This window comes from Camellia sinensis, chromosome 15, assembly GCF_055761805.1.
Source record: "Camellia sinensis isolate YWXY chromosome 15, ASM5576180v1, whole genome shotgun sequence".
Lineage (NCBI taxonomy): Eukaryota > Viridiplantae > Streptophyta > Magnoliopsida > Ericales > Theaceae > Camellia > Camellia sinensis.
The window spans coordinates 140,659,119-140,680,912 of NC_138975.1; the positions used below are offsets into that span (position 1 = coordinate 140,659,119).

At 34.5% G+C, this 21,794-nt stretch overlaps 2 protein-coding genes across 3 annotated transcripts; both read right to left on the reverse strand.

The window, feature by feature from the left end:
* Window positions 1-1,053: 1,053 nt before the first annotated feature.
* LOC114258582 (ERAD-associated E3 ubiquitin-protein ligase component HRD3A) lies at window positions 1,054-10,570 on the reverse strand. Its single transcript, XM_028198552.2, has 7 exons — window positions 10,353-10,570; window positions 8,001-10,132; window positions 5,572-6,063; window positions 4,245-4,460; window positions 2,155-2,478; window positions 1,830-2,072; window positions 1,054-1,725 (listed from the first exon to the last, which is right to left on the reverse strand). The coding sequence occupies exons 2-7, from the start codon at window positions 8,724-8,726 to the stop codon at window positions 1,501-1,503; spliced, it is 2,226 nt and encodes a 741-aa protein (XP_028054353.2). The 5' UTR covers window positions 8,727-10,132; window positions 10,353-10,570; the 3' UTR covers window positions 1,054-1,500.
* Window positions 10,179-18,424, reverse strand: LOC114258584 (BTB/POZ and MATH domain-containing protein 4). 2 transcript variants are annotated; one of them, XM_028198554.2, is made up of 5 exons: window positions 17,731-18,192; window positions 17,563-17,651; window positions 11,812-12,056; window positions 11,391-11,670; window positions 10,179-10,617 (listed from the first exon to the last, which is right to left on the reverse strand). In XM_028198554.2, exons 1-5 carry the CDS (start codon window positions 17,979-17,981, stop codon window positions 10,427-10,429), a joined length of 1,056 nt encoding a protein of 351 aa, XP_028054355.2. In that variant the 5' UTR covers window positions 17,982-18,192; the 3' UTR covers window positions 10,179-10,426. The 2 variants fall into 2 exon arrangements, with proteins under 2 accessions (XP_028054355.2, XP_028054354.2); XM_028198553.2 differs by having other exon boundaries at window positions 11,812-12,157; window positions 17,563-18,424.
* Window positions 18,425-21,794: the final 3,370 nt, after the last annotated feature.

Genomic DNA, 21,794 nt, shown 5'->3' on the forward strand with positions numbered 1-21,794 from the left:
GTCGTTTTGGTCATTTGAGTCACTTTGAGCATTTTTTATGTTGTTCTGTACTCAAAACGACGTCGTTTTGGCCATTTGGGCCACTTTTGAGTCACAAAATTTGAGTTACGTAACATTGTCGTTGTTTGAGAGTAGTTCTCTATAAACAAACTTTTTATTATTGGATGGGAAAGAATAAGACACGATTGAGGATTTTTAAGTTTTGAAGCATACAAAAAGAGTCATTTTGGTTTGGAGTAATGCTGGGTGGCCTGAAAAGGTAGTTGATTCGAATGGTCCAAATTTCACCTCGCCGGTTGTCTAGGCGGACGTTTAGCGAGGAGACTGACAACTGCGGTCGACAAAGGTGACAATCACGGTCGACAAGTTTTCATCTGGTCGTCCGAGTAGACGTCCGACCAACACCCATTCGGGAGCCGCTCCTTTTTGCGCTACCAAAATGCTTTGGTTTGTTATCAAATCAGTCTTAAAAGAGTTGCTTTTTTAGACTAAAATAAATGAAAAATACTAGAGGTCCCAAATTTTCTATCAAATAAATGACCAAATGTCTCACATAAGTGGGGGCCCACAAAATTGCAGACTCCACACCCATGTGAGACATTTGGTCATTTGTTTGGTAGAAAATTTAGTATCTCTAGCATTACCCAAAAAAAATGCTCTGCGTTAATGCGTGGACCATAAGCCCCTACTTGCCCCATCTATTCTAGCTAACCAAGGGAGACCCATGCAGCAAGAAACAAGAGATCTTGCGGATTCTTAACTTGCAAAAAATTGGAAAAACTAAACCACGTATAAATTGAGTCACATTTCAAAATCTAATTTAACCGCTCAGTGGCACACTAGTTGTGTTAAAAAAATTTGTTTGTGTAACTTTTTTTCTTTAGGTCGTAAATTTGGTGAGTGAAAAAATGAGAATAATGCAGAGAAAACTATGAGAGAGAAATTATGTGAGAAATATTTAGTTTTAAATATCACTCCTTTCCTTTTCCATGAATTCTTATCATTTCATATGTCATTTTAATCTAAGGTTTCTTAAAATAGGACAAAAAGACAGAACAAAAATTTCTCACTTTCCTCCTCAATGCCCCCACCAAATTCAAGTACAAAACAAAGCCTAACAAAATTTTTGATCCAAAAAAAGAAAAAAAAAAAGAAAAAGAGAGGAACATAAAATGCAAAAACAAAAGGAGGTTGGAAAGTCTGACTATAAGTACATGACATTGGTTATTTCTTTCTGTAAATATAAATAAATGATGCACAAAAATAAAATAAAATAAAAATAATAAGTAGACCTTTTCTTCCATGTGCCAAATCTATGTTAAATAAATACAAGTTCTTCATCTCTGCTAATGAAAGGGCACATTTCTTGTTTCTTTGCCTCAAAGCCTCTCTAATCTGCAACATGCCCAAAACAACCGAGGCTGCTCTCTGTCTGGTTTGGAGGAGAACCCAACAACTATACATCATTCTGCACTACAAAGCTTACCTTTTTTTCACCAGTTAATTGGCCACAGGAGCAACAAGGTCAATAGGTGGTTGTGGGACCACCTCCCCGGCACCAGCAGCAGCAACAGCATGCCTGCGTTGTCGCTCACGAAGGTAAAGGACTGTCAGTAGGCAGACGAAGAGAGTGAGTATTGTCGCGTTTCCTTCCTCCATGATCACATTTTCCACCCATGCTTCCATTTTGGGAAAGACATCAGGCAGTGAATCAATCATATCAACCTAGAATAAATTCCAACGTGGCATTATTTACCAATTTCAAAAATTTACGTCTGGTTTCTGCATTTTGAAGAAGATGACCAGGTATTTGAGACAAAGAAACTCACCATGAAACTGTTCTCATAGTTCTTTCGTACCCACAAGCTAGCAAGGGCCAGCGTTACAGGCAACTTTGCTGCAGGATCAATCTCTAGTGCCTGATCGTAGTAACGCTTGGCAAGATGAAGATCAAAGGGAAGCCCTTCACCATGTTCATGCATGTATCCAAGGTTGAACATGGCTTGCGCATTGGACTGGGATTTAGCATGCTTGTAAGCCTCTGCGGCACGTTCATAATCTCTTTCCGTACCCTGAAAATTGAAGTAGAATATAAAACAGAATAAGAACTATAGTCTTAAAAACTATAAATCCTACTCCTTCAGAGTTACATACCCGGCCATAGTAATATGCATCACCGATCAACAAAGCAGCATGTTCATTACCCTGCTCAGAAGCTTGCCACCATAAAGAATGTGCACGCTGATGACTTTCTGTATCAGTGCAGAAACCTGATTCTCCCATGCACATACTACGCTGTCCGTATTTGTCAAGAATCCAAGCAGCATTACTTTGTGCCACCTCATAGCCCAACTCAGCCATCCTTGAGTACAATAGAAATGCCTTGCCCACATCACCTTTCAAGTACGACTCTAATGCCCATCTAGACAAGGAGCTCCACGGTCCACGTTCTGCAACCAGCTTGTATAATCCAGTTGCCTGAAACCAAGCAGGACTCAACCATGAACAGATGCATGGATGTGTATTCATCTTGATATCATTCATAATCAATTCAAACGACAAGAGACAATAAAAAAGTCATACATTAAACCAGAACATGTAAGCATTATGATCCAGAAGAGAGCGAAATATGATTTCTACCAACTAAATATTATAAAGACAATTAGATCACTAGAAACCTTTTTGTAACTTTGTACAAACCCAGAACAAAGACAGTAGCTGAGTTCAAGAGTAAATTTGAAGCCTTATTTTATCAGCCTATTTATGTATGTAAACATGCTACAAAATCAAAATAAAGAACTGCTTGATAAGAAAAACATAAGGATTAGGCATAGAGAGATCAAAATTCACTAAGTCATCAGAACTTTGTCAGTTATCCTATGAACAACTTCAACTGAAGCAATTTCCTTCTGTATTGAAATGTAACATGAAAGTCCAATAAGAAGAATCAAACAACTTCAACTGAAGCAATTTCCCTCTGTATTGAAATGTAACATGAAAGTCTACTAAGAAGAATCAAACAACAGCATGTAAAATGTGTATAATCAAAAGGATTATAATGACACTACATGCTATTATACTAATTAGATCAACTCAAAGTTCAAGCAAATTAGCAATGGTAACACATCAAAATAAATAATACTAACCATATTCCCTTTCAATGGAATAGCAGGTGAACAGAGTCTTTTTATTTCTCACATTTCCTTTTATTAAATTGAAAAGTGAATAAAAAGATTTTGTCACAGACAGGGGGGCAGGGGGAGAGAGAAGAGAGAGAGAGAGAGTAATGGGGATTATCAAAGCATAGGAAGGCACTGAGCAGAAAAATGTTGGTTCCGTTTGGTAGAGTTTTCTAAATATGATTTGAGAATAGAGTTGTATTTTGAGTTTGTGAGTTTTGAAATTATGATTTGAGTGTGGAAAATTTGTTTGGTGAATGAGTTTTGAAAAGAGTAGGGAATTTTTGATGTGACATATGATATTTGATACAAAAACTTACAACTTATAACCAAAAACACAACTCAAAATTCTATTAAATCTCATAAATTTTTTTTAAAAATTCGGAAAATATTTTTTATTGAATATATAAAAATTAACATGTGTCAATTGCCAAAAAAAAAAAGCACTATTCCGGTCAATCGGCTGGACGGCCGGTGGGACGACCGGTTAGCATAAATTCTTCCGTCTTCGACCAAGTTTTCAAAAGTGAGTGTGGAATTAATTTTTAAAAATCCTAAACAAACACTATGCTCAAATCAAGCTCTGAAACTAACGATCTAGAGCTCCACTAAACAGAGCCGTCCTTTTTTCCCATCCTTTGCCCAAGCCTCTCACGTCACTCTTGTTCTCAAGAGACAAAATATAAGATCAGATGAGTAGCATTTTCATTTCAAACTACGTAAGGGCTTAACATTAGGTTCCACAATATTTATGTATTTTTTCTACAATGTATAACAATTGACACTTCTCAAATGCAATTGTGAGCAACTCTTTCAAAGTTAAGTCAGTCACTTGGTAAACCAAAAGGCTATCTGGTCCAACCATTCTCCAGGGACAATTGGCATTGACAGAGGGAGATATAAACAAAACAAAACAAAACCAAACCAAAACAAAATGAAAGGAAACATGAGTAAAAATAAAGTAGTGAGGGTCTAAGGTAAGTAAAGACCAAAATAGATACAAAGACACTAAAGGTAAAAGCATAGCAAACAGAAACAGAAAAAAGATCATGCATTCAGATTTACCATAGGGAGGTTTAACTTGAGCCCCACACCAGTATGAAACATCTTTGCCAGCTGATAAAATGCTTTGGGTTGACCCTTATTAGCAGCCAGTATAAAGAATTTGCATGCTAGCTTTACATCCCTTTTTACACCGATGCCTTTGAGATACATCACTCCCAGATTGTAATTCCCACCAGCTTCCTCATTCTCAGCAGCCTTCTCAAAGTATTCTTTTGCCTGTAATGCAAAATAATCAGCAGGTTACACAAACCCTGAAATTAATCTATTTAGACAGACACAGAAGAACCACAAGTGAGCAAGCTGCAGTTGCAAGGAACAATAGGGAAAAGCTTCTTAAAAATTTAAGCACAAAGAAAAAAATATTGCAGTTGTATTTTTCTAAACAAGCTCTTCCTAGATCCAACTCTATTCAACCGTGTTCACATGTGAGAATGAAAAGTTCTGAGTAAAGAAGAGGATCTAATTATTGGGTAGGATTCCCTTGACGATTCTCCTCTCTAATTGTGATGAAGCAAGTATAATAAAACCTATTTAAGGGCGCAAAGGAAAAGAGTCAGAGGCAAGTGCCTGTTTGTTTATTTATTTTGGTAGGGGATGCATCCATTACTAAAAACGACACTTGCAGTCCACTTACAAATGTATGGACATAGTTTCTTTTATAAAGTGCTCAATGACACCGAGCCACTATCTATTATTTTGATATTTTTTGAAATATATCCGTTGTACTCAATCATTTTGGTCTGAACCAAGTTTCTTCTACATCCTCTTCCAACTTCTTGTCCAAACAAGAGATAACTAAACTCTCCAACAATTATTTGTGTTGAGGACATAAATAATAAAGTTATCCTCTCTAATTGCTTAAGCTTTTAAATGAGTTAGTGGTCAACAATTCAACATAATATAGAGCAGGTTATATTATGGGGAAGGTTATGCATCGGTTCCACTTGAATTTTTTTCAATGCTAGGCCAGGATACAGAGAATAAAACCTGCTGAGGGTTCAGACATAAAGACAGATGCATTCATGGTAGAGGCAGCTTAGTATCTCCACATGAATGGATTGGTGCAGCCTCAGCAACTAATCAATAGCAATACCCTTAACAATAAAGTCCACCAATTTGGAGGAAGTATAATTAGATTGAGCAAGAAAGTATGTTGAGCAAAGAAGAAATACAAAAGTATCCTAGATAAAGCAAATGTAAAAGGAACGGCATACACATAACTAACTCAGCCAAGAAAGTATAAGAAAGCTAAAACCAAATCTATACAAAGAAGCAGGCCAAACAGCAATAAAACATTTGCATGAATAAGAGACCAAAATTATCTTACTTTGGTGTTGTTCTTCTTGTCCACTCCATAACCCTTGACATATAAATACCCCATCCCATTATAAGCTGAATAAAGTTGCTGTCTGGATGCAAGTTTAAGCCACTCAAATGCCTTAGTGTAATTTCTCTCAACTCCAGCTCCTCTTGCATATATCTCCCCAAGAAGTTCCATGGATCTTGGTTCACCCTTGTCCACAGCCTTCGAAAACCATGACAATGCCTTGACATGATCACGCCTCAGTCCTCTCAACCCGAAGTAGTAAAATATCCCAATTTTGTACATGGCTAAAGCATTTCCTTTCTGTGCCTGGTATTCCAAGATCTGGAAATCCTCATCCTCCTCCCCTCGGGACTTCCTTAGGGCCTCCTTGTTCTCCTCTGCTCCATTATGAATCCTGATCGGTTCAATCACAGGTGAGTCCTTTGAAATTAGGAAGCTATTGACCGCTACCTCCGCCAATTCAGCATATAGCTTGACAGCTTTATCATACATCTGCAACCAATCAAAACAAGAATATTCAACAAACTGGAAAATTGCAGGAACCAAATATTACAAATTTTTTCATAATCATTTCTGTAGCTAGGGCTTTCACTCATCAAGTATTGAATGTGGTTCAATAATTGCTAGACCTAAGAGCAAAGATTCCTTTCCCGTCATAAAATAAAACTGTTGCAATTATTGCACAAAATGACAAGCAATCTCAATTTTTTGTTTTGTTGTGTTATTCCTAGTTATAGTTTAGAAAGGAAACATAAGTGAACTGACATATATGAAAATTTTGTAATAGAAACTAAAGCCTACATAACTGTTTATACAAGCTCAATAATAAAATAATAAAGAACTTGTCTAACTACATGAAAAGAAAGAAAAAAAGAGGAAAAGAATTAAACATTTTTTGACAGTTGCATATCCATCTATCATAAATAATAATAATAATAATAATAATAATAATAATAATAATAATAATAATAATAATAAGTGTGTTTGGTTTCAATTTTCTGAAAATTGAATTTTTTGTTTTTCATATTTTTTGTTTTTAGTGAATATTTTTAAAATTTTAGACAATTTTTTTACTTTTTCAAATGCACCTTACTTAGATGTATCTAAATAGTAAAATATTTATGAAAAAATATTTTAAAAAATTAATAAATACACAAAAATACGAAAAATGTATAGAATCTACGTTTTTTTTTTTTTTTTTTTTTTTATATTTTTGGTATTTAGTGAATTTTTTAAAAACTTTTTCACAAATATTATACTTTTTAAGTGTATTTATGTTAGGTGTGTCTAAAAATTTAAAAAATTGCTTAAAATATTTAAAAAATTTAATGAAAACAAAAAAAATACAGAAAACAAGAAAGTAGAATTTTCTGAAAAGTAAATTATGAAAACTGAAACTAAACAAAGTAAATACTTTTTTTGGACAAATTACAAATAGTAATTGAGGACTATGAAAAATACCAATCACTCCCTCATGTCCGGGAAAATACATCCCGTCCCCTAAGATTTCTAATCATATAACAAATACTAGTTCCGTTAAGTCTAATGGATAAGAAAACTGATTGATTTTGTTGGCATCAACAATTTCATTTTTTAAAATACCCAAACAATTTGCAAACCCCAAATCAATACCAACCTCCTCCCACTCACGCAAAAATCCTATTCCTCCTCTTTTAGCACCTCAGCTCACCCCACCACAAGCCCTACCACCAAAATCAACCCATCCCCATCACCAACCAGCGCCACACCCCCGCCATGGCCATCAAAATTTTAGAAAATAAAAAAAGAGGAGTTTAACTGAGAGTTTGTTTGCTAACACATGCTACTATCGCAACCTCAAGGGTTGGCTAAGCAGTATAAACCTGAGGATTACATTCAAAAGTCTCAAGTTTGAATTACCCAAGCAGCCATTGGAAGTTTGGCCGGTCGTTAACTTTAGGCATCCACTGTCCAGAGGGCGGGAGATACCCTAGATCATTAAAAAGAAAAAAACACGCTACTATCACTCTGGTTGCTGCTTTCACTCGGATTCTCCCCAGGGGGAATACTGACACTTCCATATATTTCAAAATCACATTTTACAACAAATTTCAGAGTCTAGGGTTTCCATATATTACAAAAATTTAAAATTTTCGTTACTCTTCATAAACAAGTCCTTCCATAATCAAACAAGTTTTTACATGTAGGATTCCCAATCAACCAGAAACTAACATATTTCCAAAGAATTTCAAGATACAACCTTTCCAATGTCACAACAACTTGAACCTCAATTTCAGATCTAGACCACCTATACACCAGAAACAGAAAACATAAAATTTCCTATAATTGCTAAAATCCTTTAAAAATTCACATATATGTAAACATTTATACATGAGCACAGCAAACCAATTCAACAATATATCACAGAGAGAGAGGAAGATTGAACTCACATCTTGGCGAGAATAGGTATAAGCGAGAGCCATCTTCGATTGCATATTGCCTCCATTAGCCGCAAAGTGATGGTACATAAAGGCCTTAGCCCCATTCCTTTCCCTAGTCACCCCCATATTATACAGAAACCCTAGCGCCGATTGCGCATGAGGATATCCCCCAGCCGCAGCAGCTTCGATCTCCGCCGCAGCCTCCTCCATCAACCTCGGGTCGCCGGAGCTCACGGCTGTTACCATCTTCGTCACGCCGGAGTAGTACATCGCCTCGTCGTCGGTCGCCGGATCAGCCAATTCGGAGTCAGGCTCGAAGATCGGTCGCCACGACCCCGGGTCGAGCTCCTCCTCGCGTTTGGTGTCGGAGTCGCCGAACTCGTCCCAGTCGGAGGTGGAGGAGGAGGCGCCGTCGTCATCGGCGGCGGAGGGAGCGGCGTCGGTGAGATCGTCTTGGGAGAGGACGAGGACGAAGGGGCGGGCGGTGGCGGAGAGAAAGAGGAGAGAGAAGATGAAGAAAGAGAGGAAGAAGAACTTGTCTGTGGAGAGTCGCATTGGAGTGTGGTAGATCTCTCTGTATCTAGTACTAGTTGGAGATTGTTTGGTGGATGATTCTGGGTTTGAGTCTGATGATGGAATATTATGTAAATTTGAGAGAGAGAGAGAGAGAGAATGGTTGTTGTTGATGACGTCAAGGTTGTGTAATCCACCATTAGGATTCTGCCATGTCGACATTGTGACTGGACTGCGACGTTTTACTGGCGGAGAGGGTTTTTTTTTTTTAAAGATTAAATGAAAAAATATTTATAATTTATTAGATTAAAAAACTTAATTTAAATTATAAATTTATTTTATTTTACAAATATTCAGAATTTTCTCAAAAGTTATAATTATGACAAAAAAAATATTCAAGAGTCTCAAATAAATTAAAAAAGTTTAAAATGATAATTTAAGATAATCTCACTTTTTTTATCAAATATATTTAAAAAGTCAAATAAGATAATTTAAAATTATTGAAATTTTTAGTTTAAGGTGTCTGATAAATATTAAAATTTTATAAAATAAAAGACATAATATTTTTATTGTAATTGGGATTCTTAACATTTTCACAGAGCTCTTAACAAATAAATTTCTTTTTACACAAAGAAATTTCATCTATTTAAATATAAATTTATCTAATTATATTATTGAGGCTTATTTTTTTAATTTTTTTTTTGATTTTGATTTTGATTTTTATCTTCAACTAGACTACAAACACAAAACCAACAATATATGCATACTAGATGATAATACCCATCATATAATACAACAGTTTCACTCAGATTGTTTCACTCATGATTATTGTGATTGTTTTTGTTAATAGACTTACTAATTTATCTACTTAAAAATTTAAAATAAAATTTTATTTGTAATAAATAATCAGGTTGGGATTAATAAGCAATACGTTGATCGGATCAAATTCTGCGAAATAAAGAGCTGCGATGTTCTTGTTTTGTTATCCAATCAGATTGCAAGTTTTTTTTATTTACAATTTATTACTTAAGTGGAAGTTGTTTTAAACTAAAATTTTAAACAATAAAGCTGGGTGACTCAAAATTTTATGGCTCGAATATCTCAAAACGACGTCATTTTTAGTGTAAAATAATATCGTTTTGATATATTCAAACCATTCGGACCACATAAATTCGGATACCAACCATTTTTCAATTTTAAGTCCAAATTATTTTCTAAAGTCAGTGTTTAAAAGCAGGATTTCAGTCTTAAAAGTTGTGCTTTAAAAAAATGATTATAATAATTCACATAATAAGTAAATTCATTATAATTTTATTTTCGAAAAACATGACTTCCCAAATTAACATCTACATTTGGAAGGAAGAAAGAAAAATGAAAAGAAAATAAGATCGTTTAGGTGTTTAAATGGACGGAATATTTTGACATACATCTATTATTTTCTCCTCATTTCCTACCATAACATATATATATATTTTTTCTTTTTTCTTTTCCCTCGACAAATTCACCTAATGTTAGATTTCAAAGGCAATTTGCATTGCACCTACCTCCCCTCCTCTCCTTTCCGGTCCCAGCCCAGTCAGGCCCGATGACTCCTCTCCTCTCCTCTCCTTTCCCAGACCAATCCGGCCCTGCCCTCAATCCAGGACAAACAAGAACGCAACAAATCAAATCGTATGACAGTACACTAAAATCTGCCGGGCTTTACCATTTGTAGCAACTTCAAAGATGACCATTCGGCTAGTTCATTACCTTACCATCATATCATACACATCTTATAGACAACAAAAGGAACAAATGATAGCCACCAGTTCACACAACTCAACATGACACAACAAACCTCTATAGTACCTGTGTAGCATACAGCAGCACCCGGAAAAAGCTGGATCCGCAAGCTTTGAACTTCCACACTCGGTTTTGCATTCTCATGTTTGCTGCCCTATGCTACCATCATTAGGATCATCACCATCACAAAACTGGGCCCACGCACTTCTTGTCTTCCCACCATCACCGCTAAATTCTTCCTCATCACATCCGGCCACTGTCTTCAGGAGCTCTGATTGCAGCAGCGGGTAATTTTCTTTCAGATATTTGAAACCATCTGAGCACATTACAGCTGCATCAAGAGAGACAAACAAATGACTATATGAAACAGAAGTAGAAAATATCGTATAATATATTATATTTTTGTTATGCCCTATTAAGTAACTAAGGTGAACAAAATAAAAGGGCATCTTTTTGTACTAATGTACAGCGACTAAGAAAACTGGACAGCTACAAAGGAGGAATTATAAAATCTTTTAGGAAACTAACATAACAATTAAATGTTTTACCAATATGGGTTACGGAAAAGTCTGCTTAAAACAAGTTCCATTGAACAAGGAAATGGCTTCTCTCCAGTCTAGGCATGGACTAGAGAGACCAGTTTGAGCAACAAATTTGAGCCACCTTGGCATTTTGTAAACCAAAGGTTTACATTGTCTACCCATTAACCCATTAAATATTGGGTTGGATTTTTTTATTTGATCTAGTATTGGGTTTGTAAATAGGTGATAAAAATTGGAGCACAAATTGGGGACAAGCTCGGCCCATTCAACAATGTCTCAAAGTTACATGGGTAAAGGATTGCCCTTTTACAGTATTAAAAGGGCCTCTTTGCACCATAGTAGTTATCACACCTTTTACTGATCCATTGACATTTTTCATATGTGAAATTTCCAGAGTATAATTCAGAGGACGGAGGGATCGCAAAGGTTGGGAAGAGGCTCTGAAAATCAGAACTAAGCCCATTCACCCAACAAAAAAACCTACCTAACCACACCACTAAGCATATGACAGAGTTTCTCACATTGTTACAAAGAAAAAAGGGAAACTCAAGAAAGAACATACCTATAAGATTTTCAGCAGCAAATTTTAGGCAAACTTCTTTTAAATCCAAAGCATGATAGCGGTCGGCCAGGGCCAAAATATTGGCAACACTATCTACTGATATATCCTTGCAGAGTAAGGATTGACACAACAGTCTAAGTCGAGCCAAATCATATCTGTCTGCTGCAGCTAGCAACTTCACAACAAATGTGTCAGATACAGATGGAATGCAAGATGAACTTGACACTACCAACTCTTCATTGTCAATCAGAGAATCTCTGTATATAAAATGCAACACAGCCTGCCCAAGACACAAAGGAAGGAGTCAGAAAAATGAAAACAAAAGAGGATGGAGTGCAATATATTGCCATATGAAAATGTATAATGCAAATCTCGAGCCACATTAAAATCTAAACAAAATAAATAAATAAGTAAGAATTACCTTAAAAACCATAGGCTCTATGTTTTCAACAACAATTTCATGACAATCTTCTTCTTTTACATTTAAAAGTTCTGTTTGGAATACAGGAGATCGAGCAACCAATACCAGCTTATGAGCATGAAACTTTTCTCCAGCTACCACAAAAATAACATCTGAACCTTCCTCATTCTCCAACAACATTCCAAAATGTGCTCCAACATCAGAATCAGGGATCTGTATCAAGTTTAATCTTGAACAATCTATAGCTGAAACCACAACACCAACAGTGCAATTTATTTTCAAGCAATCATCCTTCAGGAAATCCGATGTCTCAAGCATAGCCCGTCTGAAGAACCGCTTATACCCCCTAAACTCCCACATTTAGATTATCCATATTGTAGGAGAGTAGGGGAAAGGAAAGAATTAAATATCAATATAAAGCATATATCACAAGTCCAGAAATATTGATGGATACATTAAACCATATTGCAATTTTCGGGGAGAGAGAGAGAGAAGAACAAAGGATATCTCCATCGATTCATGGTAGATATACTAAAGAGAAGACATTCCATTTAAACCACACACCTGTTTCTTTTATGGGAGAAATCACCCTAAAAACCTAATAGATATCTTTAACGAAGAAGATTGTCACTAACTACTTCAATTAAGGGGGAAATGTGAATAATAATGAGAGTATTGTCTCACTTACCTATTTTAAATCTAATGGTGAACTATGATGAAGGCTAAATATTGTGTAAACATGTTTATTTATATAGGAAAAATTTGTATTCCTTGCATGATAATTCCTACCATTTATGCTAAATTGTGTGCTAAAATTGAATTTACCTTGTAGGATTAATTCGGCAATTACAGAAGGACAATATAGGAGTGGGCCCGCTGCACATGTGATCGTTGATCATCAGCCAAGACCCTTTTGAAGCATTAAAGTGTATGCTAATTGAATTAACTAGCAACGTGGACTTTGTTTCCAACACATGCAAGGCGATGAATTAAATGAGTGGGCAGCCTAGTACAAAGACATTGCATGGAGTAAAATGAGAATTGTTCCTTTAGCACTTTTACTACCTTGTCCAAGTGTTTGTATGTTGATTAACGGAACCCCACACTAGAGCCCACGTGATTAGTGTTGTTATGTGCACTGCCAAGTGAACCAAGCTTTTGGGTATCAATTACCTGTGTATTATGTCAAATAAGTTTATTATTATATTAAGTTTTGAGAGTTTTCTTTTTATTATAAGTACAAGACTGACTCATCATTGGGGAATCCTTCGTCTTACATTATGTTGAAAATACTTCTTTGTTCTTCTCCATGGCTTACTAAATTTTTTGCCAAGGTTAGGGGTGAAACCCCAATGAATTCTTTGCTAGTATTCCTAAGATTCAATAATAGTATATAATGTTTTTGCTCAGTGGAGTATCTGTTTCTTGGTGTACCAAGAAACAATCCTGTATTGCTTTGTCCATGATGGAGTCGTATGTCGCTTGTTCAATGGCAATACAAGAGACTATTTAGTTAAGGATATTCCTTTAGCAACTGGGAGTCACAATTATTGCAAACAAAGTCGTTGTGATAGCATGGTACCTTTAGCATATACGAGGAATCGCAAGTACCATGGAACTACATTAGAGATATGATTGCGTGAGGGGAGGTGATCCTCCAACATCTATCTGCTAGTAGGATGGTTGGTTGATCCTCTTACTAAAGCCACTACTAGACTCATGTAAGACTTCGGAGATTTTGATACCTATTTGACTATGTAAATTTGGGACTTTAATGATTGTGGGTATCTTATTTCTTTTTCATGTGGATATGGATCAATATAATGGTATGATGGATACTATTATCTGGCACACATTATTTTGCATGTCACCAGGCTTAGACCAACCCACTGACATGGGAGGTTACCCTGTCGCTTAGATTGCTACCGAGATAAGACATTAAATATCTTAACATTTTGAGAGCAAGCAAGATAAATGTTTGTTTCTTAAGTTGCCAACAAAATTAATTTACATTAAATGTCGCCTTAGATGGACTTTCATGTGTGGAGTATTTATAATTAAGAAAGGCAATTTCTGTGACATATTTTGCATAAGAAAAATATTGATAATCCCTCATGCATGGAGGGCTTGTAACCAAGCAAGGAAATTTCTAGGGAATATTTTGCTCAAGTATACCCATAATATCTCCTTCTTCTTCTTTTGTTTTCTTTTGTTTTTTGTTTTTTGTTTTTTTTTTTTTGATTTAACATGCTCAATGAAAAAAGAAAGACAAAAAGGCAAATGAGTTTTGCACCAAAACCTATGTTAGGTAATGTTTTGCAACACAATTGCAAAAATAATTAGGAAGTACCAACGGTAAAAAATGTACTAACAAATCTAGCTTACCACATATTGTCTCTGTATTTGAGAGTATAACACCCACTCCTTGACAGAGCAATCAAAATGGTTGTGGACCCGACCTTGTGATTGCCCTTGCCACTCTAAGCAAGAAGCATCAATTCAAACAATGCTCGAACATTGATGCCATGGTTGGCCAGAGCAAAGAAGATCGAGACATACACGAAGTTGTCTTCAGGGTTCTTGCCGTATGAGTAGAAGTAGATGGCCCACTAATATCCTCCAACGGTGAATGTATCATTGGCGATGTGTTTGCCCACTTCCACTCCCATGCCTTTGGTCAGGAAGTAACCTCCGATCACCAACTTGTGAGAGCTGCACCTTATTCTCAAACTTAGAATGGCCGAGTTTGCTGGCATGCATAGTAGGAATAATAGCCAAGGCAGAGTGGTCCTGACCAACGGAATGTACCATAGAACTACGCTGACTCTCCTCTTGGTAAACAATGGCATAGGCCTTTTGCAAAGTGGGAAAAAGCTCTCGACCCAATATCTGAACCCAAATCTAATCATATTACAATTTAAGGCCAACAACAAAAACATCAGCTCATTCATTTTCCACCATCTTATGGAACATACTTGCACTTGTGGAACAAACTACTTGGAAACTCTAGTAATAGTCAAGCTCCTACCACAAGCTGTTCAACTTGGCACAAAAACTTTAAGCGACCGATCCTTTTGATCCAATCCACCAATTTTCTTCCTCAATTCAAATGCCTAGGCATCATTCCCTTTATGAGAATAAGTCTGAGCTGTTGCTGTCCAAATCTTATGAGCAATATCCATCAATAGGAAAGTATGACTAATAGTAGGCTGCATAGAGTTAATCAACCAAGTCATAACAAGAGCATTTTCTGCAATCCACTTACTTTGTGCAGGCCCATCAGTAAAAGGATCCTTGAGAGCCCCAATAAGATAACTAGTCAGACGACAAACAGTAATACATAGACTACAAGAATGTGATCATATCAAATAGTTGGTACCATCTAACTTAACCAGGCTAATATGAAGAGATGGATTATCACAAGAGTCCCAACACAACTCAACCCACACTCCTCACTGCTCGTGGAGTCCTTGCCACCTTCTACCATGTCCACCGAACTGAATCAAACACTTACAAATCCAAGAAATTCTCACAAAAATAGACAAAAATACCAAAACAAGGTCGCTTGATCTCAAATAACCACAAAAATCAAGCTTACTAGCGAAAAAAAAATTATTTATTTATTTTTACATATCGATGTCAAAAAAAGAAAAAGAAAAAAAATGAGAAATAGGTATGATATCTCCTTTCCAACAATACAAAGAAAGTAGATATATGATACCAAGTTAAAGATAAAATAGCACAAAAGAAGAATGAGAGGAAAAGAAACATAATATGATCATTGAGAGAGTTCTAGAAGGTCTAGAGTACATAATTACCCTTAAACACAAAAACACACAACAATTAACAGAGAACTAGGACAGGGCACTAGAGAAGTAACAAATTCCTCATATTGTTTTCACTCAGGGACATAATGCCAAAGCGGAGTAAAAGTGAAAAAAGGAGGTGACTAAGGACTATTCAAACTTTGCAACATATAGGAAGCATTTAGATAAATGCATAATTGTGCGAATGTGTATTCTCAAGGGTGTAAAAGCGGCACATAGCTCATGGCCCAGCCTAGTGCTAACCAAGCCTAGTCCACACCCCCCGGGTTAGGGCCTTACAACCTCAGTTTAGAATTTTGAAACCAATCTTGGCCTGATGGCTTAGACCTAGATAGACTGACCAACCCAACTCACAACCCACGACCATTTTGAATTTTTGATTGTTTGGCACTCCAACAACTAGTTTGTTTTTTCCTTTTTTGAAAGGGTATAATGTTGCAAACTAGGCTAGCAATATAGAGCGTAAATCCACAAGAGGTTAAGAATCCGTGCTCAGTGGGGCATTTGTTTATTAGTGCAGTAAGAAACAATCTTGCATTGCTTTGTCCATGATGGAGTCAGACTATGTCACTTATTCAACGACAGTACAAGAGGCTGTTTAGTTAAGGAGATTCCTTTAATGCCTTGTACTCATGACTCTTGCAGACGAAGTCGTTGTGATTTAAGGTTGGTTTGGAATGTCCAAAAAAAGTGCACTTTTTGACTTATTGGTGGGTTTGGGTTGGGTTTGGGTTGGGTTTGATGTGATTTGTTAGAGAGGTGATGTGATTTAAATAAGATGATGTGACTTAAATAAGATAGTGACTTTTTGACTTTTTGGCTTATTTAATACATGCCAAACTAGCCCTTATTATGATAGCATGGAAGCTTTAGCATACACGAGGGATCCCAAGTAGCATTGTAGAACCAAACATACACACCTTTGATTCCACTACATTACAAATATGATTATGTGAGGGGAGGTGATCCTACAACATATATCTGCAAGTAGAATGGTGCCTGATCCTCTCACTAAAGCCATGGCTAGACTCATTTAAGGAGTTTGGGACTTTGTAGACTTTGACATGCATTATGAATACCTATTTGACTATGTAAATTTGGGACTTCAATGCTTGTGAGCATCTTCTTCTCTTTTTTTCCCATGTTTTTCCACTTGGATGGGGCTAAAACCAATGGCAAGATGGATACTATAATCTAGCATACATTATTTTGCACATCACCAGCTCAGATTGACCCACTCACATGGGTGCTTACCCTGACACTTATATTGCCACCAAGATGAGATGTTAAATATTTTGACACTTAAATATTTGTTGCTTAAGGAGCAAACGAAACTAATTTACATTTAAATGCCACCTTAGACGGACTTTCGTGTGTGGTGCTCATTATTAAGCAAGACATTTTCTGTGAGATATTTCTGCATAACAGGCATATCAATAATCTTTCATACATGGAAGGCTTGTAAGTTGTAATCAAGCAAGTGAATTTCAAGGAAATATTTTGCTCAACAAGTATACCCATAATTCATCTTTATTTTTGTTTAACATGCTCAATTCAAAAAATAAGGGCAAATTACACTGTTAGTCCCTGTACTTTGGCCCTTGTGCCCTATAATTTCAATTGAATCAATTTTAATCCTGAATTTTTTATTTTGTCCAATTGCTTCCAATTGTTAGCATTTTTTTTATAGTAAATGTGCACATGAGCGGCTTGTATCATACTTTTAGAAGCAAAATTGTAAACGTGATCAATTCAGTGACTTAACCTTAACCAATACAATGAAAAGTTTCGGTCAAAAAACCCAACAAACAACATTATCAATTGTACTAAATTGATGCAAAATCTAAAATTAATGATCAAAATTGAGCCAATTGAAATGACTAAAATGACTGTAAAAAAAGTGTAGAAAAAAACCCAAGCTTACCACATACTGCCTCTGTACTTGAGAGTATAAGGTCCACTCTCAAGAGATCGATCGAAATGGCTATGAACCTTGTGATTGCCCTTACCGCTCTGATCAAGAAGAGTCAATTCAAACAAAGCTCGAACATTGGTGCCATGGCTAGCGAGAGCGATGAAAACAGAGACGTACATTGAATTGTCCTCAGGGTTCTTGCCATCAGGGTAGAAGTAGATGGCCCATTGGTACCCTCCGACGGTGAATGTGTCGCTGGCGATGTGTTTTCCGACTCCCATGCCTTTGGCGAGAGAGTAGCCTCTGATCACCAGCTTGTGAGAGGCGTTCACTGTCTCCGTCACCGACCGTGACCACCGCGTCGGAGAGAGGAGAGAGAGCTTTTCCGGCGATGGCGATGGCGATGGCGATGGTGATGGTGAGGACATGGTTGTCGTGTGTGAGAATTGAATTTTTCTCAGAATGAAATTGACACATGAACAAAAAGAAAAACAGAAAAAAATACCTTGGGGATTTTGGAGGTTTGATTTGGGGAATTCAAATTGAAGTTGAAATTGAAAGGAAATTGTGGTCCAATTCGTTGTGTAGAGTAGTTTAGCCTTTTACACGCCACCAAGAGCCTCCAGAGTGAAATTTTCTAATTTTTCCTTAGAATGCTACATTGTGTGGTTGAAATTTATTGGTAAGTCATATCAGAAAAATTGATATAATTTGTCAGTAAATCTCAACCGCACAATGTAACACTCTAGAAAGTTGAAATTTATTGGTAAGTCATATCAAAAAAATTGATGTAATTTGTCAATAAATCTCAACCGCACAATGTAACACTCTAGAAAATTTTAAGAAAAAATTACTCTATAGATCCTTTCTCATTACACGCCTGCTTTGGAGACTATAAAAGCATCATCAGCAGTGTCCTTATAATAGTTTTTTTTAGGGTGAATTACACTCATACCCTCTTATATTTATATTTATTACTCCTCACGTTTTAAAAATTACATCTTATCTCTTAATATTTAAAGTTTTATTATAAATTCTTTCTTAGCAATTTAATTTTTTTAAATATGAATTTTACTTTCACTGGGTAAATTATATTAACACCCCTCATATTTTAAAAATTAATATCTCTCCCTAAGGTTTAAAGTAGCATTACTAATTGCCCACTCGGTTAGTATTAGTTGAAAAAAAAATTAATTGAAAAAAAAAATTGTTAGTAAAATTTTTAAATTTCTGTTTAAAAACTAACATAAACTCATTTTTGAATTTACGTTTTTTCCTCAAATTTACAAACTGAGACAGCAATTTATAAACCAAAAAAATTATCAAACAAGTTTTTATGATAGTTTTTAAAATTTGTATAAATATAAATTGAAAATTGAAAATGAAATGATTACTAAATAGGCTTCAGATGGTAAAAATGTCGTAAAATTAACAAATAATTAAATAAGTTACCAACGTAAGAAATGACTTATCAAAAGATTCTTAGGCTATGTATGGTTTGATTTTTAATTTTTTTTTTAAAAATTAAAAATTAATTTCGTTAAGAAATAAAAAATAATTATAATTTAAGGGTAAAAAATAATCATCATTTTAACTTTTGGACAGATTATATACATACATATGGCTGTTTCAATTTAATTTGTAAAAAATTATTTCTAATCATTCGAAAGATAAAAATTATATAAAAATGATAATTATTTTTTATTTTTTATTTCTTAACCAAATTAATTTTTAATTTTTTTAAAAAAAAATTCTAAAAATTAAACCATACATAGCCTAAGAATCTTTTGATAAGTCATTTCTCACGTTGGTAACTTATTTAATTATTTGTTAATTTTACGATATTTTTACCATCTGAAACCTGTTTTGTAACCATTTTGTTTTCAGTTTTCAATTTACATTTACAAAATTTCAAAACTGTCATAAAAACTTGTTTGATAATTTTTTTGGTTTATAAATGGTTGTTTCAGTTTGTAAATTTGAGGAAAAAACATAAATTCAAAAAATGAGTTTACATTGGTTTTTAAATAGAAATTTAAAAATTTTACTAACAAAATTTTTTTTCAATTAATTTTTTTTTCAAATAATTTTTTTTCCAATGAATTTTTTTTCCAATGGATTTTTTGTCCAGCTAATACTAACTGAGGAGGCAATTGGTAATACTACTTTAAACTTTGGGGAGGGGATTGTAATTTTTAAAATGTGAGGGGTGTCAATGTAATTTACCCAGTGAGGGCAAAATTGGTATTTAAAAAAATTAAATTGCTGAGGGGGAATCTGTAATGAAACTTTAAACCTTAGGGAGGCAGATGTAATTTTCAAAAGGTAGGGGGGAACTGTAATAAACATAAATCTCAGGAGATGACAGTGTAATTTACCATTTTTCTATTACAGGGGATTATTTCTTCACAAATTATTTCTTAGCACATTCTTTATCCAACCCTCTAAATATAAGTGTTATTACAGTCATTGTAATTTTCACATATCTGATAAATTTTTATTTTATTTTGTTAAAGGCACGAAGAGAATGTCTCCCCGGATGTCTTTCAGATGTTCTCCCGGATGTCCCATGAGTGCTTGTAGCTAGAGAAGGAAAATGCTCAAAATTGGCTTGATCGGTCGACGCCCCTTCTTTATTTTCGACTGCTTTGATCTGCTGTTTTGTACTCTGTTTTGGGCGTGTTTTGCACTTTGTTTTGTGCCTATCTGTTGGGGGAAGTAAAAGATTGTTTTAATAGAATAGAGAAAAAATAAAGAGTTTCTTAGGAGAAGGAAATGAAAAAGTGATTCTTAAAATAAAAAATAAATTTTTTAATAATATTTTAGGTTAAAATATAAGTAGGAGAATGGAGAATGCTCCAAATATTTTAGTCAAGAAGTGACTTTTTATTTTTTTATAAAAAATTAAAAAATTATTAAAATAATTTATTTTCAAACGATGTCTCAATCTCTCAAAAACGAAAAATTAAGGGTGTGTTTGGATGTAACTTTTGTGGTTAAAATAGTTAATAAAAAAATATTAAAATAGTTAATAAGACAAATATTATATCTAAATTATAATTATTTTATTTTTTCTCTCATAATAACCATCAAATCAATTATTCAAAAAAATTAAAAATCATCTCAAACATAACTTTTTAACCATGTTAAAATAGTTAAAAAGTCAAGTAAAATAGCCTAGAGCTCCAAAACGAGCACTTTAGTGTCAATGAGACACATGTCACATGCCACACACGGATCACAATATATTGGCCTTGTTTGATACAACTTATTATAAATTAAAATTTAATAATTATGAAACAAAAACTAAAAACACCGTTTTTATAATTTTCAAATAATTAATTTATTTCAACATATTTAAGTTATTTTTACTTAGGCTCAATTTGAAAACTTGGCTAAAATTCAAAAATCAACTTTTAACTTATTTTAGGTCACATTACCATTTTACTTTTTTATACATTTTTTTAAAAAAAGGCAAAAAAATGTCAAAAATCAATTTTAACTAATTTTCTAAAATAACTTAATAAGTTGTGAGTAGAACTTGTACTAAACAATCTGACAGATACTTTTAAATTAAAATAAATTATAATTAACTCATTTAAGTTATAACAAATAAGATCATTATGTCTTAGACTGCTGTCTTATCATTCAACACAAAATTATAGGCTTACTTCTTCGACTAATTACAAGTGACATGGGGCATCACCTGTCTGCGTCGTGAATAACACCATATAACGCCTCCTTCAAAATAGAGAAATTAGAAAATAAATGAAAACAACACCAGATAACACCTCATTAAAATTGAGAGATTAGAAATGAAATGAAAAGGATAATCGGGGTGATTATTAACTTATTATAATATTTTCTTTTATAAGAGAAACCATTATATATATATTTTTAAGAAAAATTAGTGAAATATTCATTTCTAAGTTTGTGTAGTAGGAGAGATTTAAAATATATTTTTTTTATTAGGTAAAGTCCCTCGATGAAATTTCATTATGATCATACTAGAGAAATTTCGAAATTTCTCCGTGGCCATATCAGAGAAATTTCTCTATGTTGGGGTCGAAATTTCTTTGAGTCGGCCAAAATTTTTCTAAGTTGAATTTTTTCTGTGAAGATATTGAGGGATTCCAACTACTATGAAAATATTGTATGTCATTTATCTTATAAGATTTTAATATTAGGAATCTTAAAAAAAATTCTCCTATTTTTTACTTCTTCTCTGGATTAGTCAAATA

What these genes read in the sequence shown, in the direction of transcription:
- LOC114258582 (XM_028198552.2), bottom strand. Translation starts at nt 8,726, where the DNA reads ATGTCGACATGGCAGAATCCTAATGGTGGATTACACAACCTTGACGTC. An exon ending in ACAAGAAGAACAACACCAAA is followed by an intron (nt 4,461 to 5,571) that starts GTAAGATAATTT and finishes TTTGCATTACAG; the next exon opens with GCAAAAGAATACTTTGAGAA. An exon ending in ACTATGAGAACAGTTTCATG is followed by an intron (nt 1,726 to 1,829) that starts GTGAGTTTCTTT and finishes AATTTATTCTAG; the next exon opens with GTTGATATGATTGATTCACT.
- LOC114258584 (XM_028198553.2), bottom strand. Translation starts at nt 17,981, where the DNA reads ATGTCCTCACCATCACCATCGCCATCGCCATCGCCATCGCCGGAAAAG. An exon ending in AAGTACAGAGGCAGTATGTG is followed by an intron (nt 12,158 to 17,562) that starts GTAAGCTTGGGT and finishes GTGGGAGTTTAG; the next exon opens with GGGGTATAAGCGGTTCTTCA. An exon ending in TGCTGCTGAAAATCTTATAG is followed by an intron (nt 10,618 to 11,390) that starts GTATGTTCTTTC and finishes CTCTTGATGCAG; the next exon opens with CTGTAATGTGCTCAGATGGT.